This window comes from Amphiprion ocellaris, chromosome 24 (genome assembly GCF_022539595.1).
Source record: "Amphiprion ocellaris isolate individual 3 ecotype Okinawa chromosome 24, ASM2253959v1, whole genome shotgun sequence".
Taxonomy (NCBI): domain Eukaryota; kingdom Metazoa; phylum Chordata; class Actinopteri; family Pomacentridae; genus Amphiprion; species Amphiprion ocellaris.
The window spans coordinates 11,792,644-11,809,374 of record NC_072789.1 but is presented as its reverse complement, the minus strand read 5'-3'; the positions used below and the strand labels follow the sequence as shown (position 1 = coordinate 11,809,374).

The following is a 16,731-nucleotide window of genomic DNA, read 5'->3' as shown; positions in this document are numbered from 1 at the left end:
TGATACGGGTACTGAAAAACAAAAAACGAGTGGTTATTTGATTTTCGTTTTAAAATACAAAAATAAAAATTTAAATACCAGGTTTTTCCTTTTCATGATCAAAAAGGGATATACGAAATTTTAAAAATGCTTTGATTTTCATTTTATATTTAGAATAACAAAAAAATAAAATCAGTAACAGACAGAAACGAAAAAAGGTCAGTTTTTTCATTTTCTGAGACCGGAAGTGGTCATCAGCAAGTGTGGAGCCAAACGACAAGAAGATTCTCAGAGGGCGGAGCCAGAGAGCAGTGATTGGTCAGACCATGGATAACATAGAAGACAGCGCGCTAGCGGATCTAGTCTATGTATATCTGTGGTCGGCACGTCTGGTAGCATCTCTGGCTGCTGCTGACCTTGTTTTTGGAGTAAAACACGGTAAGAAGATAAATACTTATAACCAGTAGCGTTGTTTTGTTGTACGTTAAGTCAGCGACTTGTGAAGAGTTGTGTTTTGTCGTGTTTGAGCAGTTGGTCTGGACGCGTTAGCTAGCTAAGCGGCTAAGTTAGCTAGCGGGCTAATTAACACAGGTGGCTAACTTACCGCTGAACACCTGTGTTAGTTGCTTCTACAGCTGTTCGTCATTAGTAGAACGAACTTCTCAACCTGTATTTCTCTGCTGTGTATTTTAGCTTTTAAAAAAGTTATTTTACTTTAAGGTTAACTGAAACCCGTTCAGCTGCACTGAAGTTTAACATTCAGCTGGTTTGAATTAAACCGCGCATAGCTTAACACTGCGCAACATTACCTCTCTGAATCTCCATAATTTCATTAAATTCCTTCTCTCTTCCACTGCTCAAGTTCAATCCAGTATATAAAATGACATTAGTAGTGAACTTTAAAAAAGAAAAAAAAGAAAATAGAAAACTTTAAATAGGAATTATACAGAAAATACAATGAAGCATTTAAAAAGAAAATTAAACATTAAAAGGTGGTAAAACATTTAAAAAGAAAAGCAGAGTCTGCTGCCTCTCCTCCATAGGACCTGTCAATCATTCCAGATCAGACTATCAATCAAGTAGTCCCGCCCCTGGCTTCGCAAAATTTTAATGCTCTATAAAAAATCAATATTGATTAATTTTAAGATCGGCCACCTGATCTCTCATTCTGACCATGAAAACTCACGAAAAAAAAATGTATGTACAGTCTATGCACTGTACTCTGTTTGGCTCCACACTTGCTGATGACCACTTCCGGTCTCAGAAAATGAAAAAACGGACCGTTTTTCGTTTCTGTCTCTTACTGATTTTACTTTCTTGTTATTCTAAATATAAAACGAAAATCAAAGCATTTAAAAAAAAATCGTATATCCCTTTTTGATCACAAAAAGGAAAAACGCCTTGTATGTCAATTTAAATTTTTGTATTTTAAAACGAAACTCAAATAACCACTCCTTTTTTGTTTTTCAATACCCGTTTCAGAACGGAAAATCCAATTACCAGATCCATACACAGACCAAAAACAGCTGTAATTTTATAGTAAATAATTTTCTCGTCTTTATCTCCAGATGTTAAGCTAACCGTGTTTTTGCTGAGCACCTCCGGGTCTGCCCTCTCTGCCCTGAGGAGGCGGGTCGGTGCCGGTCATATGAGCGTCATCAGCGGCTGCGGGGCCGGAGAGCAGCGGGGACACCGGAGCGCCATGTCACCACCTGACAGCAGCGCTCTGCTGGGACTAACGGGAGGAGTTTAATCGCTGGAACCCGGCAGTGACCGACACACCGACAGGTAGAGTGACCGAGAGGCGGAATGTTTATTTTTTCCGTAAAAACTCTCATTTATTCTTGTTTTAATCGACTTTTATCGATTGGCAACGGGTAGTGCTTCCATTGTCGGACAGTGGCGGTAGATGATGACGCTTCCATTATCGGACAGTTCAGTCTGCTGTGCTTCTTTCTGTGTTTTAAATGAAGGGCGACTAACTAAAAGTAATCACGACTGATTAACCAAACCCCTTGATTAACGTGTTTGCTAACTGTACAGTGATAAACGCATATTTGGAGGCCTTATTTATGCTAACAACAAAAACCGGTTTCCACCAGACTGCATGTACAGTCGATAGTTTTAACTTAAAGTCGTCAAGGCGTACGAATATTTGCATTTGGCGTGATTTCGTGGCTTCTCTACATTCACACATTTGCTACAAAAGTGGTGCAAAACACTATAATGACAAGAAACAAAAATAAGTAATTTAAACGTCAAATTAGGTTCTGTTTGGCTGCATGTCCGAAAATGGATCTATAGCGGTTGTGCTAGCTAAAATGCTGTATTTGCGAACTGCGAAGTAATTATGGTTTAGTAACTTTTAAAGACTTAACATTTTTTGTGTCTTGTACCCGAGTGTCTACACCTTTTATAATCGCAGCTGTAAACGGTTTAACTGTCACCACGTTCTGCTGTTGTTGTTCATCTTGATAGTAAATCAGTTATTGGATGCAGTTTCATGGCTCTGATGGGCAATATTACCCCCTGATTTTCCATCTTATGTTGAATTTATTCATATTTACACTTGGTTTGACAAACTAAAATAGAGCTATCTTATTTTTCAAGTTCAAACTGAGTCAGATATTTGATGGAAACATGTTTTTTAATTGTAAATGTGCCTCTGAGCAGCTTTCTGTTCAGGCAGTATCCTGCTGAATGAGGCACATGACTGCTGAGTGTGACTGCATGTGTGTGTTCACTCATTCATTCCAGTCTTATTGTGCTGCTTTTAAAAACGTTAATGTTTCTCCGGAGCTGCAACGTGTTTATCCGTACATGTGATCAGTCCTGTAAGTCTATAAAAGCCTCACATTTTTCCTAACAAACAGTGGATTTGGCCTGATTTGTCTGAAATTTTTGCACATTCTTGTGCGCACAAATTCAATTTGGTGGCAGATTATTATCAAACTGTGCAAGCATTTTGACTTTTACACAACAATCTTTGCACTAATTGGTTTGAATAAACTCATTTATTCAGGCTGTGGCTCAGCAGGGCAAGTAATTTCATGGTTAGGGGCCTTCTAAAAAGGACCTAAAATACTTTTAAGAGTGATAAATTACCCCAGCATTACTAATATTACCCCTGTGAACTCTAAGAAATTTCAGCTCATTTTAAAATGCAAAATATAGTCCTGCATCTCAGTGGAAACAGCACAACCATGACTAGAAGGAGACAGAACCAAATAAGAAATATAACACACTTATATTGCCATAAATCTTTTTTTTTTTTTAAATACAGACTTTGAATTTCTTTGATTATTTAAAATGTAAAAATCACATGTACAACTTTTCTCCAAGTGCTAATTGCTGTTACCAAAACTGGCACAGAACATTGTGGCTCTACATCCAATAAATATTTTACTACTTGCATTATAATAAGGCGTTTTTCACATTCATCAGCTCTATAAAGATGTTTCACCATGCTGAATGTATCTTCCAGCAACCTCTGCTTGCTGTCTTTCAGCCAGGCTGCGTTTCTTTTATCGATCAAGTAAACGCAGCCTGCAGTTCACCAGAAAAATCCTGGAATTTTGTCACATGACTTTTGGCTGCAGCTGAGTCTCTCGTGGCTTCTTGGTTGTGTCGAGTAGTGCAGAATTTTTAGTTTTTTACAGAATCTTGTTGGCGCCGACGGTTTGCCTTTGGCGATTAAAAAAAAAGAAAAGAAATGTGAAGGTATTTTGATGAAGTATCATGATTTTAAGCTTAGATTTGGTTAATTTTCCCAAAGGATGGATGGTAAATGGTGCAATAGTGGTGATTTTTTTAAAAACATAACATGCCTTATGAACTTCCTGTTAGGTTTCAGGGTTTTTCTTGGTTGATTGTAATAAAACTTCAGTGTGTGACATGCTGGAAGTGAAGATGACCAGCAGAGACTCGCCTGCAGGGGAAGAGTGATTAGTTTCAGATGGGCTTTTTTTGTACCTTTATCAGTGGTTGCTGTGCAGATCCATCACAAACACTATTGTTAATGGAGTTTGGTGCAAACTTAAGCATGTCTGGTGTAGTACTGAGATACTGTTGGAGTGATGGATGAGGTGATCCTGTTTAACCGAGCTGTCAGATTGTCCACCTCCATCAGAGATTAGTTCTGGAATGTAGGTGGCAGTTTGCTGTTATCCTGAACTGATATGTAAAGTATGTCAGTGTGTGGTGCAGGATTAAATCTGCATTTAAATCCTCTTCTTCCCTTGCAGCTGAGCCTCAGCGGGTGAACTTCTTGGGCCACTTTATGATCTGTGACTCTTTCTGTCTTCCAGATTGCTGACGACATGATCAGAGCGCAGATGTGACGGTGAGGAGAGCTTGCTGTCGACTCACTGGTCCTGTGATCCGAGTCCATGTGATGTACAGCACGGATCATATCCTGCATGACATATTACACATATTCTAGGAGCTTTATTAGTGGCGTAGTGTAATGAGTGGGCTGTGGCTGGTTAACAGGATTAGCCAGTTGACTGACTTGAATCAGTCCCAGTATGAGAAAACATGGGAACGGATCATAAAACTTGCTCAGTGGTGGTGAAATGAAAGTGGACTGAGGAGGAGTTTGTTCTTATCTCCAGTTATCTGTGAGACCAAAGGTGAAAAACAAACATGCCAAACAACTTGTCAGACAACACGGCATGAGATTCAAACTTTGCCAGCGAAGCAAATCTTACTTCTGCTTTGGCTCAGTTCCCACCCAAATTACTTGTGTGTGTGTGTGTGTGTGTGTGTGTGTGTGTGTGTGTGTGTGTGTGTGTGTGTGTGTGTGTGTGTGTGTGTGTGTGTGTGTGTGTGTGTGTGTGTGTGTGTGTGTGTGTGTGTGTGTGTGTGTGCGTGCGTGCGTGTGTGAGAACTTTTTTTTTTTTAAATCCAAAGATGCATGCAGAAGAAAGTGATTTTCATGAAATTTTAAACTAAAATTTTCCGATCATAGATCAAGGGCCATGTGAAAGTTCAAAATTCAATGATTTGTTCTGTGTTCACACTTTGTGGCTCTGATAAATGATGGAATTTTGAGGATTCGTTTTAGTTCTTTTTTAACCAAATGTCCGAAAGATTATCAGTTTATATGTACATATTCAGACACGAACAGCTGAAGAAAACCCCCTCACAGGAAACACTTAACTTGTTATCTTCCCTCCTGCCTTCTGTGCTCACTTGTACTGTGTTTTAATACAGCTGAATTCCCAATATAGTTGTTTTTATTGATACATTTTTCTGTTTCTAGTACAAAATAGTGACTGAAATTGAGCTCATTAACAGTACATGGTAACCAGCAGTTACTTCCAAGCTGCTCTAATCTGACCAGCTGAACGTATACAATTTAAACTGCTACAGAAGTCAGAGAATGATTACAGAATGAGAGGAAAATGAGTCAGTCAGTGGAGGTGAGACTTCCACCATGTCCATGTTGCACTTTGTTTAATATACACTACCATTCAAAAGTTTAGGTGACTGAAATGTCCTTATTTTTGAAAGCATTTTTAAAAAAAAATGAAAGTAACATTACATGAATCACAAATCCAATCTAGACATTGTTAATGGCTGATTTTTAATGGAATATCTCCATAGGGGTACAGAGGAACATTTCCAACAACCATCACTCCTGTGTTCTAATGCTACATTGTGTTAGCTAATGGTGTTGAAAGGCTAACTCATTATTAGAAAACCCTATGCACGTGCTAGCACATGAATAAAAGTGTGAGTTTTCATGGAAAACATGGAATTGCCTTTTGAAACTTTTGAATGGTAAACACTGAACTTTTTTATTTTGTGAAGGGATTTAATAGAGATGTAGATTTCTTTTGCAGTTGCACTATTGACTTGAATAATGACCCATCTTTATTGTATAGTTTTATAATTTTCTTTTTTAAAACAGTTGTGAGTGGCCTTAGTGTACACTTTGAATAGTTTTCTCTTTTGCTGTCTAAGTTAATTTCAAGTTGTTTTCTCTGCAGGTCATAGTTGTTCCTCTATTGTCGGTGCCTCTAGATCTCCTGTTCAGTCTCTCAGTAACACTCCCCGCAGCCATGATGTCCAAGTCGGCCCTCCTGAAGGTGATCCTGCTGGGCGACGGCGGCGTCGGCAAGTCATCACTCATGAACCGCTACGTCACCAACAAGTTCGACTCGCACCTCTTCCACACCATCGGCGTGGAGTTCCTCAACAAGGAGCTGGAGGTGGACGGGCAGCGGGTCACCCTGCAGATCTGGGACACGGCGGGTCAGGAGCGTTTCCGAAGCCTCCGCACGCCGTTTTACCGCGGATCCGACTGCTGCCTGCTCACATTCAGCGTGGACGACGGACAGAGCTTCCGCAACCTGGCCAACTGGAAGAAGGAGTTCACCTACTACGCTGACGTCAAGGACCCCAACAAGTTCCCCTTTGTGGTGCTGGGCAACAAACTGGATGTTCCCGAGCGTCAGGTGTCGGGGGAGGATGCTCGGCAGTGGTGTCGGGAAAACGGCGGCTACCCATACTTTGAGACAAGCGCCAAGGATGCTACGAATGTGGCGTTGGCGTTTGAAGAGGCGGTGCGTCGCATTCTGGCGGCGGACGACCGAGATGATCACCTGATCCACACCAACACAGTGGACATACAGAGGAAGAGTCACCCTGAGCACAGCTGCTGCTGAGAAATGATCCAGGAGGAGGTTCAGGTGACGCCTCTGCAGCCGTCGCATGGCAGTTTGAGGAGCTGCTGTTGGTCCTGCAGCTGCTGCACAGCGCTGCATGTGATGTGCTCACTTAGGATCAGCATTTACAAACCAATCTTTGTAGTTTTCAAACCAAAACTGATGTATTTTGACACCATCAGGAGATCGAAAACTCCACTGGATTCCCTTTCAGACAGAAAATTACTGATTTGTGAATGGAATAGTTAATAAAGTATAATTTCTGCTATGGTTTTGCAGATTTTATAGATTATTTGTAGTCGGCGACAAACCTCACCCTACATCGGAGGAGTCCCCACTGCTAGTTATACCTGAAATTTTAAAAATTCAACTCAATTGTTAAAATGAGTGCAACTTTAAAGGGTTTTCAGCGATCTCTGATGTCTGTAAACTAGGGCTGGACCCGAATATCGACTTATGTTCAACTCGTCAATTCGTCTGTCGATCTGAATATTCGCGTATTCCTTCTTCTTCGTCTCCAACCATCTGTCCGTCAATCCGTCCATCCATGTCCGTCTGTCTATCCGTCCTTCCCCCCCGCATCGCCCCCCGTCGGACGTCACAAACCGAACCGAATATTCGGATACTTGGACTCCAGAAATTGCTATTTGGGCCAGCCCTGCTGTAAACACAAGATTTCCTTCACAGTTAGGACGTGAGATGTTAAAGACCAAAAAGCAGTGTTGACGTCAATGATGGAGCTGTGGCGACAAGTTTCAGCCTCAAAAAGAGAAGTTCGGAGGGTATTTTTTACCCTTTGAAGCAGATGCGGAACGCTAAGCACTCGGGAGAAACTATACAACCACGTTTACAGCAAGAATATTGTAATTTGCTCGTGATTGTCCTGAAACAGCAGGAAACCCAAAATTGAATGAACACACTGAAGCTGAAAACACTCTCAGAATTCCTTTCACCTCTTAGAAAATGGAAGAACACAATCCAAATTTAAAAGCTTTTTGTAATTTATAGTAAACACAAAATATTCGAAAATGTTCCATCTATATCTCAAACTCTTGACAAAGACCATGGAATATGTGAAGGTAATGAAAATGTATAAACAGTTGAAATGTATTAGTTTTTTAAAAATGCTTTATGCTCTGTGTGAATTCATGTTGTGACTGCATGATATTGCCAAATCAGAGATCTTTCAAATGTCACTGATGTGGAAACTGAAGGATAAGAGATACTAGTGATGCCAAAAAGTCATTTAGTGTCTCTGAGGAAGAAAGGAAGCGACTTATAGTTGTTTTTTGTGTAACCAGACAGCTGCAGTCACTCATTTCCTGTATTTATGTATTTATTCATCAGTTGTGGTAATGTTCACATGACTCTAATTCACTGAGGCCTTTTTTTTTTTTTTTTTTTTTTTAACACTGAAAATAAAACAGCAGCCAACAATGACACTGAATAAAAAAACTTGACTTTTTTGTGTGATTTTTCTTCTTCTGTGGTGCAGTAACTGTTTTATCCACAAGGTGTGCTCAGGTATTAAAGGTTGGAGACATTAACGCCCAGTTTGAGGCCTCAGCTTCAAATTAGAAGAAATGCAGCTGAATTTTAGCATTAAATACTGATTTGAGGCTGTGAACACACAAATACGTATGTTTTATTGTAGTATTGGAGGTTAAAGCAAAAAATACTTTAATGCTTTCGGTCCATAAAAGAAACAACATATTTGTTAGTGAGATATTAAACAGCTGCAGGCATCATGACTGGAAACACCTGAATGCTGTGAGTATCAGTGGCTTTAATTTTAAAGACAAAATCCTGATTTTTTGAATGTCAGATCTCCAGAAACAAACTCCTGATGTCATGTGACTTTTTGAGAAATCAACATTTGCTTTTCTTGGAAGAGATTTGACATTTGGTTGTAAAATATCCTCCTAATCAACCAACTGGAATCAGCTGCCAGAGCTTAGAAACATGAAGGAGTTTATTCGCTTTTTTTTTTTTAAATTCTGGCTACAATTTAAAAAAAAAAAAAAAAAAAAAAATCAGCTACTTATTCTAAAATGAGTAGAATGAGTTCTGTGGGTGAAATAGTTTGATATAGGCATTTGGTAGGTAACTAAAATGAAATTGATTTGCAAATATTTCCTATTTTCACAATGTGTTTTCAGCCACATTGTGAAAACTACCTATCTGAATTTTGTAAAACTTGATGAAAAAGTGAAGCATGAGCAGTTAAAGACTTCATAACACTTTGGTACAGATCCAAATGACTTTAATTCAGGGGTAGCCAACACGGTGCCCGCGGGCGCCCGGTTGCCTGCAGGGACCATGTGACTTGCCCCCCCTAACCCCCCCCCATGTTCTAAAAATAACACTAGTCACCGTAAAATTCCTTATAAAAATTATAGTTGCTGTTCTTTTTAAATCAAAAATACCTACATTAATGCAGATTTTAAATTACAATATTTATTATATATATTTTTTTAAAAACAAAAATGTCTTCGGTGTAAATGAACTTTGACCTTGTCCGAGTCAGAGTTCACTGCGCATGTCCACCACAGGTCACTCTGCTGAAGCGTCCGGGCGCGGACACTTTAGGAAGCTAGATGTGGTTTTTTCCCCCCAAAACATGACAGAGAAGTGAAAGAGAAAACACTATTTTCACGATGACTGGGAGGAAGAGTTCTTTTTCACGACAGTGAAAGATAAATGTAAGTGTCCTATTTGCGGGGCGACTATTGTGTCGGCAAAGCGGCACAATGTGGAGAGACGCTAAGTTAGCCGCTACAAAGCTTCCATGCTAACTAGCCACCTGCTAGCGCACACATACTGGATGCGCACTACGGACAGAAAAAGCCCGGGACTTAAAGGCAGCTTTGACATCTGCTACGCGGCGAAAAGTTTCTTCGTGGACAAAAATGCACCATTAGAAAAGCTTGTTTCAGTGACGATAGATGGGGCTCCCTCCATGACGGGTCGGCATGCAGGCTTCATTGTACGATGCAGAGGTGATCCAGACTTCCCAACATTCCTACATTACCACTGCAGCATTCACCAGCAGGCCATATGTATGTACAAAAGTGGCCGGATTTGATCATGTGATGACTCGTGTCGTGAAGATCATAAATGGCTCCAAAGCCAAACAACCAGGACGTTGAAGGTGCTGCTGGAGGAGCTGTTAGCTGTACATGGTGACCTGTTACTACACACAGAAACCCCATGGATCAGCAGGGGACGAGTTTTGCAGCGTTTTTTGTCACTGTTGGCCGAAATCAAAGAACTGATGCAATCCAAAGGGGAGGACACCTCGCTGCTTGAGGACACTGAGTGGATTCTTGTCCTTGCATTTTCAACGGACATCACTGGGAAACTGAACCATCTGAACTGTGAGCTGCAAAGTAAAGGTAAGACATGATAAACTCTGCAATGCCAGGCTTCCCACTAACACACATTTACAGACAAAGAAAGAGGTAACATATGTTGTCATTCAAAACACAGTGCCATTACACAAAAATGTGCAAAATAATTAGTTGAAAACATGTAATGATTTGTTGTTATGATCTGTTAAAAATGTTGCAATGCTGGTGAAAAATGCTGGTGATTAGTACTAATGTGATAGGATTCATTTCAAAATGTGAAAGAGTTGATTTTTTTCTCTTACATAACTGATAATTTGTACAAACATGGCAGAGTTCATGAATTGTTCAAAAATGTTACAAAGGTAGGAGTTTGCACAAATGAAGCATGATTTGATGACAGTTAATGATTTCCTAAAAATGTTAGAAGTGACAATTTGCACAGAAATGTAACTGGTGTGATTTTGAACAAAATGCTGCAAATATGCAGATTCATACAAAACTACCAAGAAAGATATTTACCAAAGTTTTAGAGATGGGATACCTCTGACTTTTAAATATTGGAACAGATTTCCATATATATGTGTGTGTGTGTGTGTGTGTGTGTGTGTGTGTGTTTCCTACCGTCATCGTTGTGGAAATCGTTGTTAATAATTATTGTAAGGAATAATTAACATAAATGTGATCAGACAGTCTTTTTACATATTATTTTCATTATTATTATTATTGTTTAAAGATGATGGCCCAAGTTTGCTATTGAGGAAGTTTGTATCAAACAAGGTGCCCTTCGTACTACTCAGTACCCTTGAAGTTGCTCTCAGGTTAAAAAAGGTTGGTGACCCCTGCTTTAATTCAGATTGCAGGACAGGACATGGACCTTGGTGGAGGACAAGTGTCTCTGGGGGCGCCTCTAGTCTGTGAATCCATTTGTTTTCGAAGCATTAATTTAGGAATGTAGTGAATTTAATATCTTTATCTAGATTCCGTTGGTCAAACAGAAGTGCACTTTGTCGTGGTAAATTTTTCAAAATAATGCAAAATTTTTTCCTCTTTACTAACAATCTACTTAAGGAAATTATTTATTTGGTTTTAGGAGGACTTTGTGAAATACTGCAAAATTGCAGCATTTACAAATATTAAAATATGTATCTTAAAACTGAATGTAAAAGGCAATTCAGTTAAAAGTCAAAACTGTAATTGCAGTCCACATAGCATTTAACTGCTGCACAATATATACCTCCCTTTATGTAAGTAAATAGGGTGGACCAAGTATTAGGAACACCTTTTAATGTTAAACACCATCTACGATGGCCTCGATGAAAAAACATAAAACAGATCATAAATTGATCACATTTTTGACAGCAAAAACTAAACTCTTCGAAAGAGTAGAATTCATGGTAGAGCTTCATTAGATGTTCCTCATAAAGTGGCTGGTGAGCATATTTATACTTAACCTCTTCAAAATAAAGGAAAAAAAAACGCTACTCAAATATTTTCTTAAAAAATTCCTGACATTGGTCCATTATTACTCCGCCAAGGAACGCGGCAGTTATGTGATGATCGGCATTGGTTGGTCTGTCTGTTACCAACATTTCTCAAAAACGCACATTTGACAACTTTATATTTACATTTGATTGTTTTTCGTGACTCAACTGCATGTCACACATGATTAACTAAAGAACTGTTGAAAAGTTAAAAATCTGACATATTTGTCAATTTTTTTTGTTATAATAAATATTGTAATTTTGGCATTATTTAAAAGAAAATCAGGCCAGTCAAGCCACTGGTGGATTGGTTAAAGTAGGTAAAACCCTTATTGTCTTTGAACTGTATGCCACATTATTTTTATTGCACCCAGGAACTCAGCAGAGTTATGTGACGATTGGCATACGTTTGTCTGTCTGTTAGCAAAATTACTCAAAAACGAACAAACGGGTTTGGATGAAATATTCAGGAAAGGTCACAAATGACACAAGGACCAAGTGATTAGATTTTGGCACTGATGTAGCTTATAGTCAGGATTCACAGAATTGTTAAAGATTTCTGTATCATTGTGAGATAACCGCACAGTGTCACTGTAACCATGACAAGTCAACACTACGTGGGCTGCCTGCTGATGATCACGATTGTGATCCTACTACAAATCCACCAAGCACAAATTTTTTTTAAAAAGATTTCATCCATCGGAAATCACACAACGACTGAGGAGCCTTGATGGAGTACTGCCCTCTCTGAGTGCTTTTCTTGTTTCTAATTGATATGTCTACAAGTATTAATTCTGGGGTGCTGGAATATGTAGTTTGTCAGGGAAATTTCCATAAAAACCACAAACTCAAGAAAGAGGCAGGAGACAACGATGTCACGATAATAAAAAATATCGGTTTTACTAGAGAAGGTTACAAAAATCATCACTATATAGGAGTCATAGAACTATTTCCAACTTAAAAAATAAAACCATAATGAAACACCTACAGGGACTACAATGCCATCAAAGTACAATGGAGTTTTCTTTAGAAAAGAGTGGTGGAGGGAGGAAGGGGCAAACACCGCCTACCATAGTTGTCAGTACAATTGACTACACATCACCTGAAAAACTGCAAAGACACAGTCATGTCTCCTTCATGCAAATAACGAGGAAACAACAACACCCTGACACGCATCGTCTTAGAGGAAATTGAAGTTTGCCTTTACATCAACCTGGCGGCAAAGCACGTATATTTATCAAACATAACACACATGGCAATATAGTCCTTTTTTATACAGAATAGACAGCTGCACACATGGACGATACTGACATGCTTCATCTCATCAAAAAATTTGTCTTCTTCAGTGTTTTTTGAGGGTAAACTAACCAGTGATGATCGATATAGAATATAGTTCATGATTTTTAAACAATATCTGGTTATAAAATTAATGTATGAAAATTCCTGACTTGTTTTATTCAGAGTGTAAACATCCAAAACAGTCTCTGTGGCTCATATGAGAGGCATGACGTTCAAAAGGATAAAAAGGAAAAGAAAAAGTGACTTTTTCTCCTCAACTCACGTGTTGACAAGTCACTCGTTTGGCTGGCCGTCGAAAAAAAAAGAAGCACAAACATGTTCCATAAAATAATCATTACTGAATCACAAGAAGAAATCAGCTGCCTAAAACTGATAAAACATTAAAAATCAATTTCCATATTTTTTTTTCATATTTTAAAATGTATACGTCACAAGCACCTCAGTCCATCATATCATATCATGACTGCACTGTATCCCTCTCACGACATATCATTTAAGATGTTACATTACAATTATTATAGCAAATGCAGAACTAGTATTTGAGTGCTAAACACATATCTCAAAGGGTACATTTACATATATCTGTGGAAAAAATCATAGAAGAGCATGGCAAAACACTGATTGTGTTCTCCCTGTTGTGGGAGAGGTGTAATCCATCTTTTAGGGTGATTTGGCTATTTACAGGTGAGCTTGACTCTCAAAAGGATAGAACAGGTTTTTACCGTAGAATTCAAACAGGACAGCGAACCGATCTGGGAAGAGTTTGAACGGCGAAGCTTTGGAAAAGAACACAACTGGTGAAAATCAGATTTGGTTTGATACCTGAGGTGTGTGTCTCTTTTAAGACCCGGACAGATTTATCTTTGATTTCTGCTGCCGCTGGTGATGAGTGTAGCAAAAACCACAAAGGTCTTAAAAAGGAACAGTTTGGCATTTTCTGAACATGCGTATTTGCTTTCTTGCTGAGAGTCGGATGAGAAGATTGATCCCACCAGTCTGGGTATCATCGGATAAAACGTAAATTATTTTGTAATTTGAAAACCACCAAAATGAAGTTGCGCTTTTTAAAGTTTGGTTTCCTTCTTTTTTGTGCGGAAACATGAACTGAACAGATTTTGGATTACAGTTAAAGTCACATGACCTCTGTTATTGGTGGCCAACAAAAAAAAAATTAACCGTGTTTGACTTTTTTTTTTTTTCATTTTTTTACATTCTCATATCTGTAACAGTTTTTCTGTTTGGTTTTGAAACAAAGAGCACAAACAGTTTTCCTTTGTTTTTTTTTAATTATAAATGAATTACGGATAATCCAATGATAGCCACGCTGTACGGTATAGCCGGTTAGCTTAGCTAGCTTAAAACACAGGGAAACGACTAAACCAGCTGTCTTATTTAGGTCATCTTGTTTCTATATTTCAGACAAAAACAAGCTGTCAAAAAAGCATGTTGCTTTCAAGAGAACTAGTCTCGCTGTTTCCAGTCTTTATGCTAACCTTAGCTAGCCTGCTACTGGCTGTAGCTACAGACATGAGAAAGTTTCTCTGCTAATTCTGGCTAGTTTAAACACTGGAAGGAGGAGTAAATGGCTACCCTAGCCTTTTTAAAGAAGCAAAACTGGTTTGCCAAACCCATTCTAATTTTACTATCCATTTTTTTCCTTTAATTTAAACAAAACCATGCTGTCAAAACAACATGCTGGTCTCAAGAAAACTTGAGTGTTGATGCTAACCTTAACCAGCCTGTTACTGCTAGAAAAAACAATGGAAATAGCGCAACCTTGCTCTGTTTTAAAGAAGCAAACCTGGTTTAAGAAGCTAATTATTAAGTGTATTATCCTCTCTCTTCAATTCACATAAAAACAAAGTAATTAAATTCTCCAAAGAGACCCAGTCTGTATGCTAATGCTAGCTAGCCTGCTGCTAACTGTAGCGGCTGATCTTCTCATCAAACCCTTGACTTGAAAACAAATAAACACACTTCCCAAAACTATTCCTTTACTTAAAGTTTGCTACCCCTCCGGTCTTAAACTAACTGTTAGTATGTTGGTGGTTAAATAAACTCTGATCCTATAAATGCACAGTAATCCTTGAGATACCACATGATGTCAGTTTCTTTTCGGTAAATCTATGAGAGACGGGGTCGGGATGGTTTGTGTTTTTCCGGGATTTTCATTCTCCCTTATTTTTTTCTTAAATAGTGCAACAACGTATCAAGCATTAGCAATAAAAAGTTAAAGATGGAGAGAAAAGTAAAGGAGAAAAAACCTATGAGCGCAAAAACAGAAAGAAGAAGAAAGATCATAAGAGTACCTGGCATACTTTCAGAGAGTATTAAAAAAAAAACAACAACATTCGTACACATTCGCACAATATATTCATATTCATATATATATGCATATAAAACACCAAAAAACGGAGGAAGTTGGTCGCTGCCTGGCTTCCCTGTGGCCGAAGCAGACAGTGAACAATGTTTTTTTTTTTAGGCTGTTAGGAGCTGTGAGTCGAGAGGCTGTGCTGGCTCAGGGCGCGAGGCCATCACAGCCGGGCCACGTTCACGAGCCGGCGCCCAAAAGCTCTGTGGAGGAGACGCTTCTGAACCGATGGACTGTACCTGAGCTCCACCCGGCGGGCGAGCTCTCCCGTTCTGAAGCATCTGCCTCCGTCTGGGCCTGCCGCCTCTCCTGACCCTCGATCCTCTTCCCCTCTGGTGTGAGCTCAGCCACAACCCTTAACAAGCATCGCGGAGGGGGAGAGGATGGAGGATCAGGAGGCTGGGGGGACTATCAAACATGACCGAGGTTGGTTGTTTTTACCGGAGGGAGGGGCGGGCGTTGGTGTCGTGGGTGGGGTTGAGTTGTGGAGAGGAGATGGGTGGTGGCGGGAGAGGATCTCTTGTCCTTATGAGTAGGAGGAGGAGTTCTGGCCCTCCTTGGAGCGCGCCTCGGCCTCCAGGTCCTGGTCGTCCTTGGTCTTGATGTCCTGGTACTCGTGCGTGGAGACGGCACTCTTCAGATAGGCCCAGTTAGCCGCCAAGATCATCAGATAGTGGATCTGAAGAAGAAAGTTGGAGTTCATATGAAACACATCAATGAGACTGCAATAGAAGCGCAAATGGTGCCCAATCAAACTACAGCTGGCACATTAAATTACACCCAAAACCCTCTGAAAGCAGCTTTTAAAGCCATGTTATATTTTTTAAATTGCCAAAATGATAACAGTTATTAGGGGCAGAATTAGAGACAGATTTTCAGCTTTCTGATGCTCCTTAAACTACTCAACTGTGACATAAAGTTCTGTCACAAAACAACACCAAATCTAAGCGTAAAATCGCAATATTTCATCAAAATCTATTTATTTTACAAGTCTCATTTAAAAATTTGTCAAAATCTGTGCTCCATGACACAACCATGACTTACTCATCTATCATGACACCTCGGATGAACTGCAGAATGTGTTTTTACACAGAGCAGATAAAAAACAAGTTTGGAAATAAATTAAGCAGCAAATTATCTATAGTATGTAGTGTCTAATGTTGTACATGTGGATCTGAGGCCTATTTCTGTAAAATAATCAAAGAAAGTTAACTTTAACAATTTATGGTATAACTTATGCTGCACAAAAGGCATGTGTGACTTCTCTCTACTTGTAGTCAATTGTTCTGTTTCAATAGAGATGCAGGACTTTATTTTGCAGTGAAAAATGAATCCACAGTGAGTAAAAAGTGAGTACAAAAATATTCAGAGTTCAGAGGCGCATTCTGCTGTAACGCAGTGCACAGAGGTAATGGGAGAGCTGCTCACACCTGGGAAACATTAGAAAAGACTCCAGAGCTCCGGAAATACATCCGAAACAAAGCATTGATTTTTGAAACATGTGAGCAGACTTTAAACTATGAACCCAGACCCTGTTTAGAATTACATAAGAGCAGTGTGGGATAGAAGAGCAAAGTGAG

At 39.3% G+C, this 16,731-nt stretch overlaps 2 protein-coding genes across 3 annotated transcripts in view; one reads left to right on the top strand and one right to left on the bottom strand.

Annotated features, from left to right (window-relative positions):
* The first annotated feature begins 337 nt into the window (after positions 1-337).
* LOC111580899 (ras-related protein Rab-9A-like) lies at positions 338-8,060 on the top strand. Its single transcript, XM_023288816.3, has 4 exons — positions 338-417; positions 1,548-1,767; positions 4,287-4,321; positions 5,973-8,060. Exon 4 carries the CDS (start codon positions 6,045-6,047, stop codon positions 6,648-6,650), a length of 606 nt encoding a protein of 201 aa, XP_023144584.1. The 5' UTR covers positions 338-417; positions 1,548-1,767; positions 4,287-4,321; positions 5,973-6,044; the 3' UTR covers positions 6,651-8,060.
* A 4,296-nt stretch (positions 8,061-12,356) lies between these two features.
* Positions 12,357-16,731, bottom strand: part of LOC111579463 (neuronal membrane glycoprotein M6-b-like) — a 47,285-nt gene continuing 42,910 nt past the window's right edge. For both annotated transcript variants that reach the window (XM_035955656.2, XM_023286757.3), the window contains exon 7: positions 12,357-15,830. In XM_035955656.2, coding sequence (XP_035811549.1) covers positions 15,678-15,830 — 153 coding nt within the window. In that variant the 3' untranslated portion in view covers positions 12,357-15,677. The remainder of the gene's footprint in view (positions 15,831-16,731) is intronic.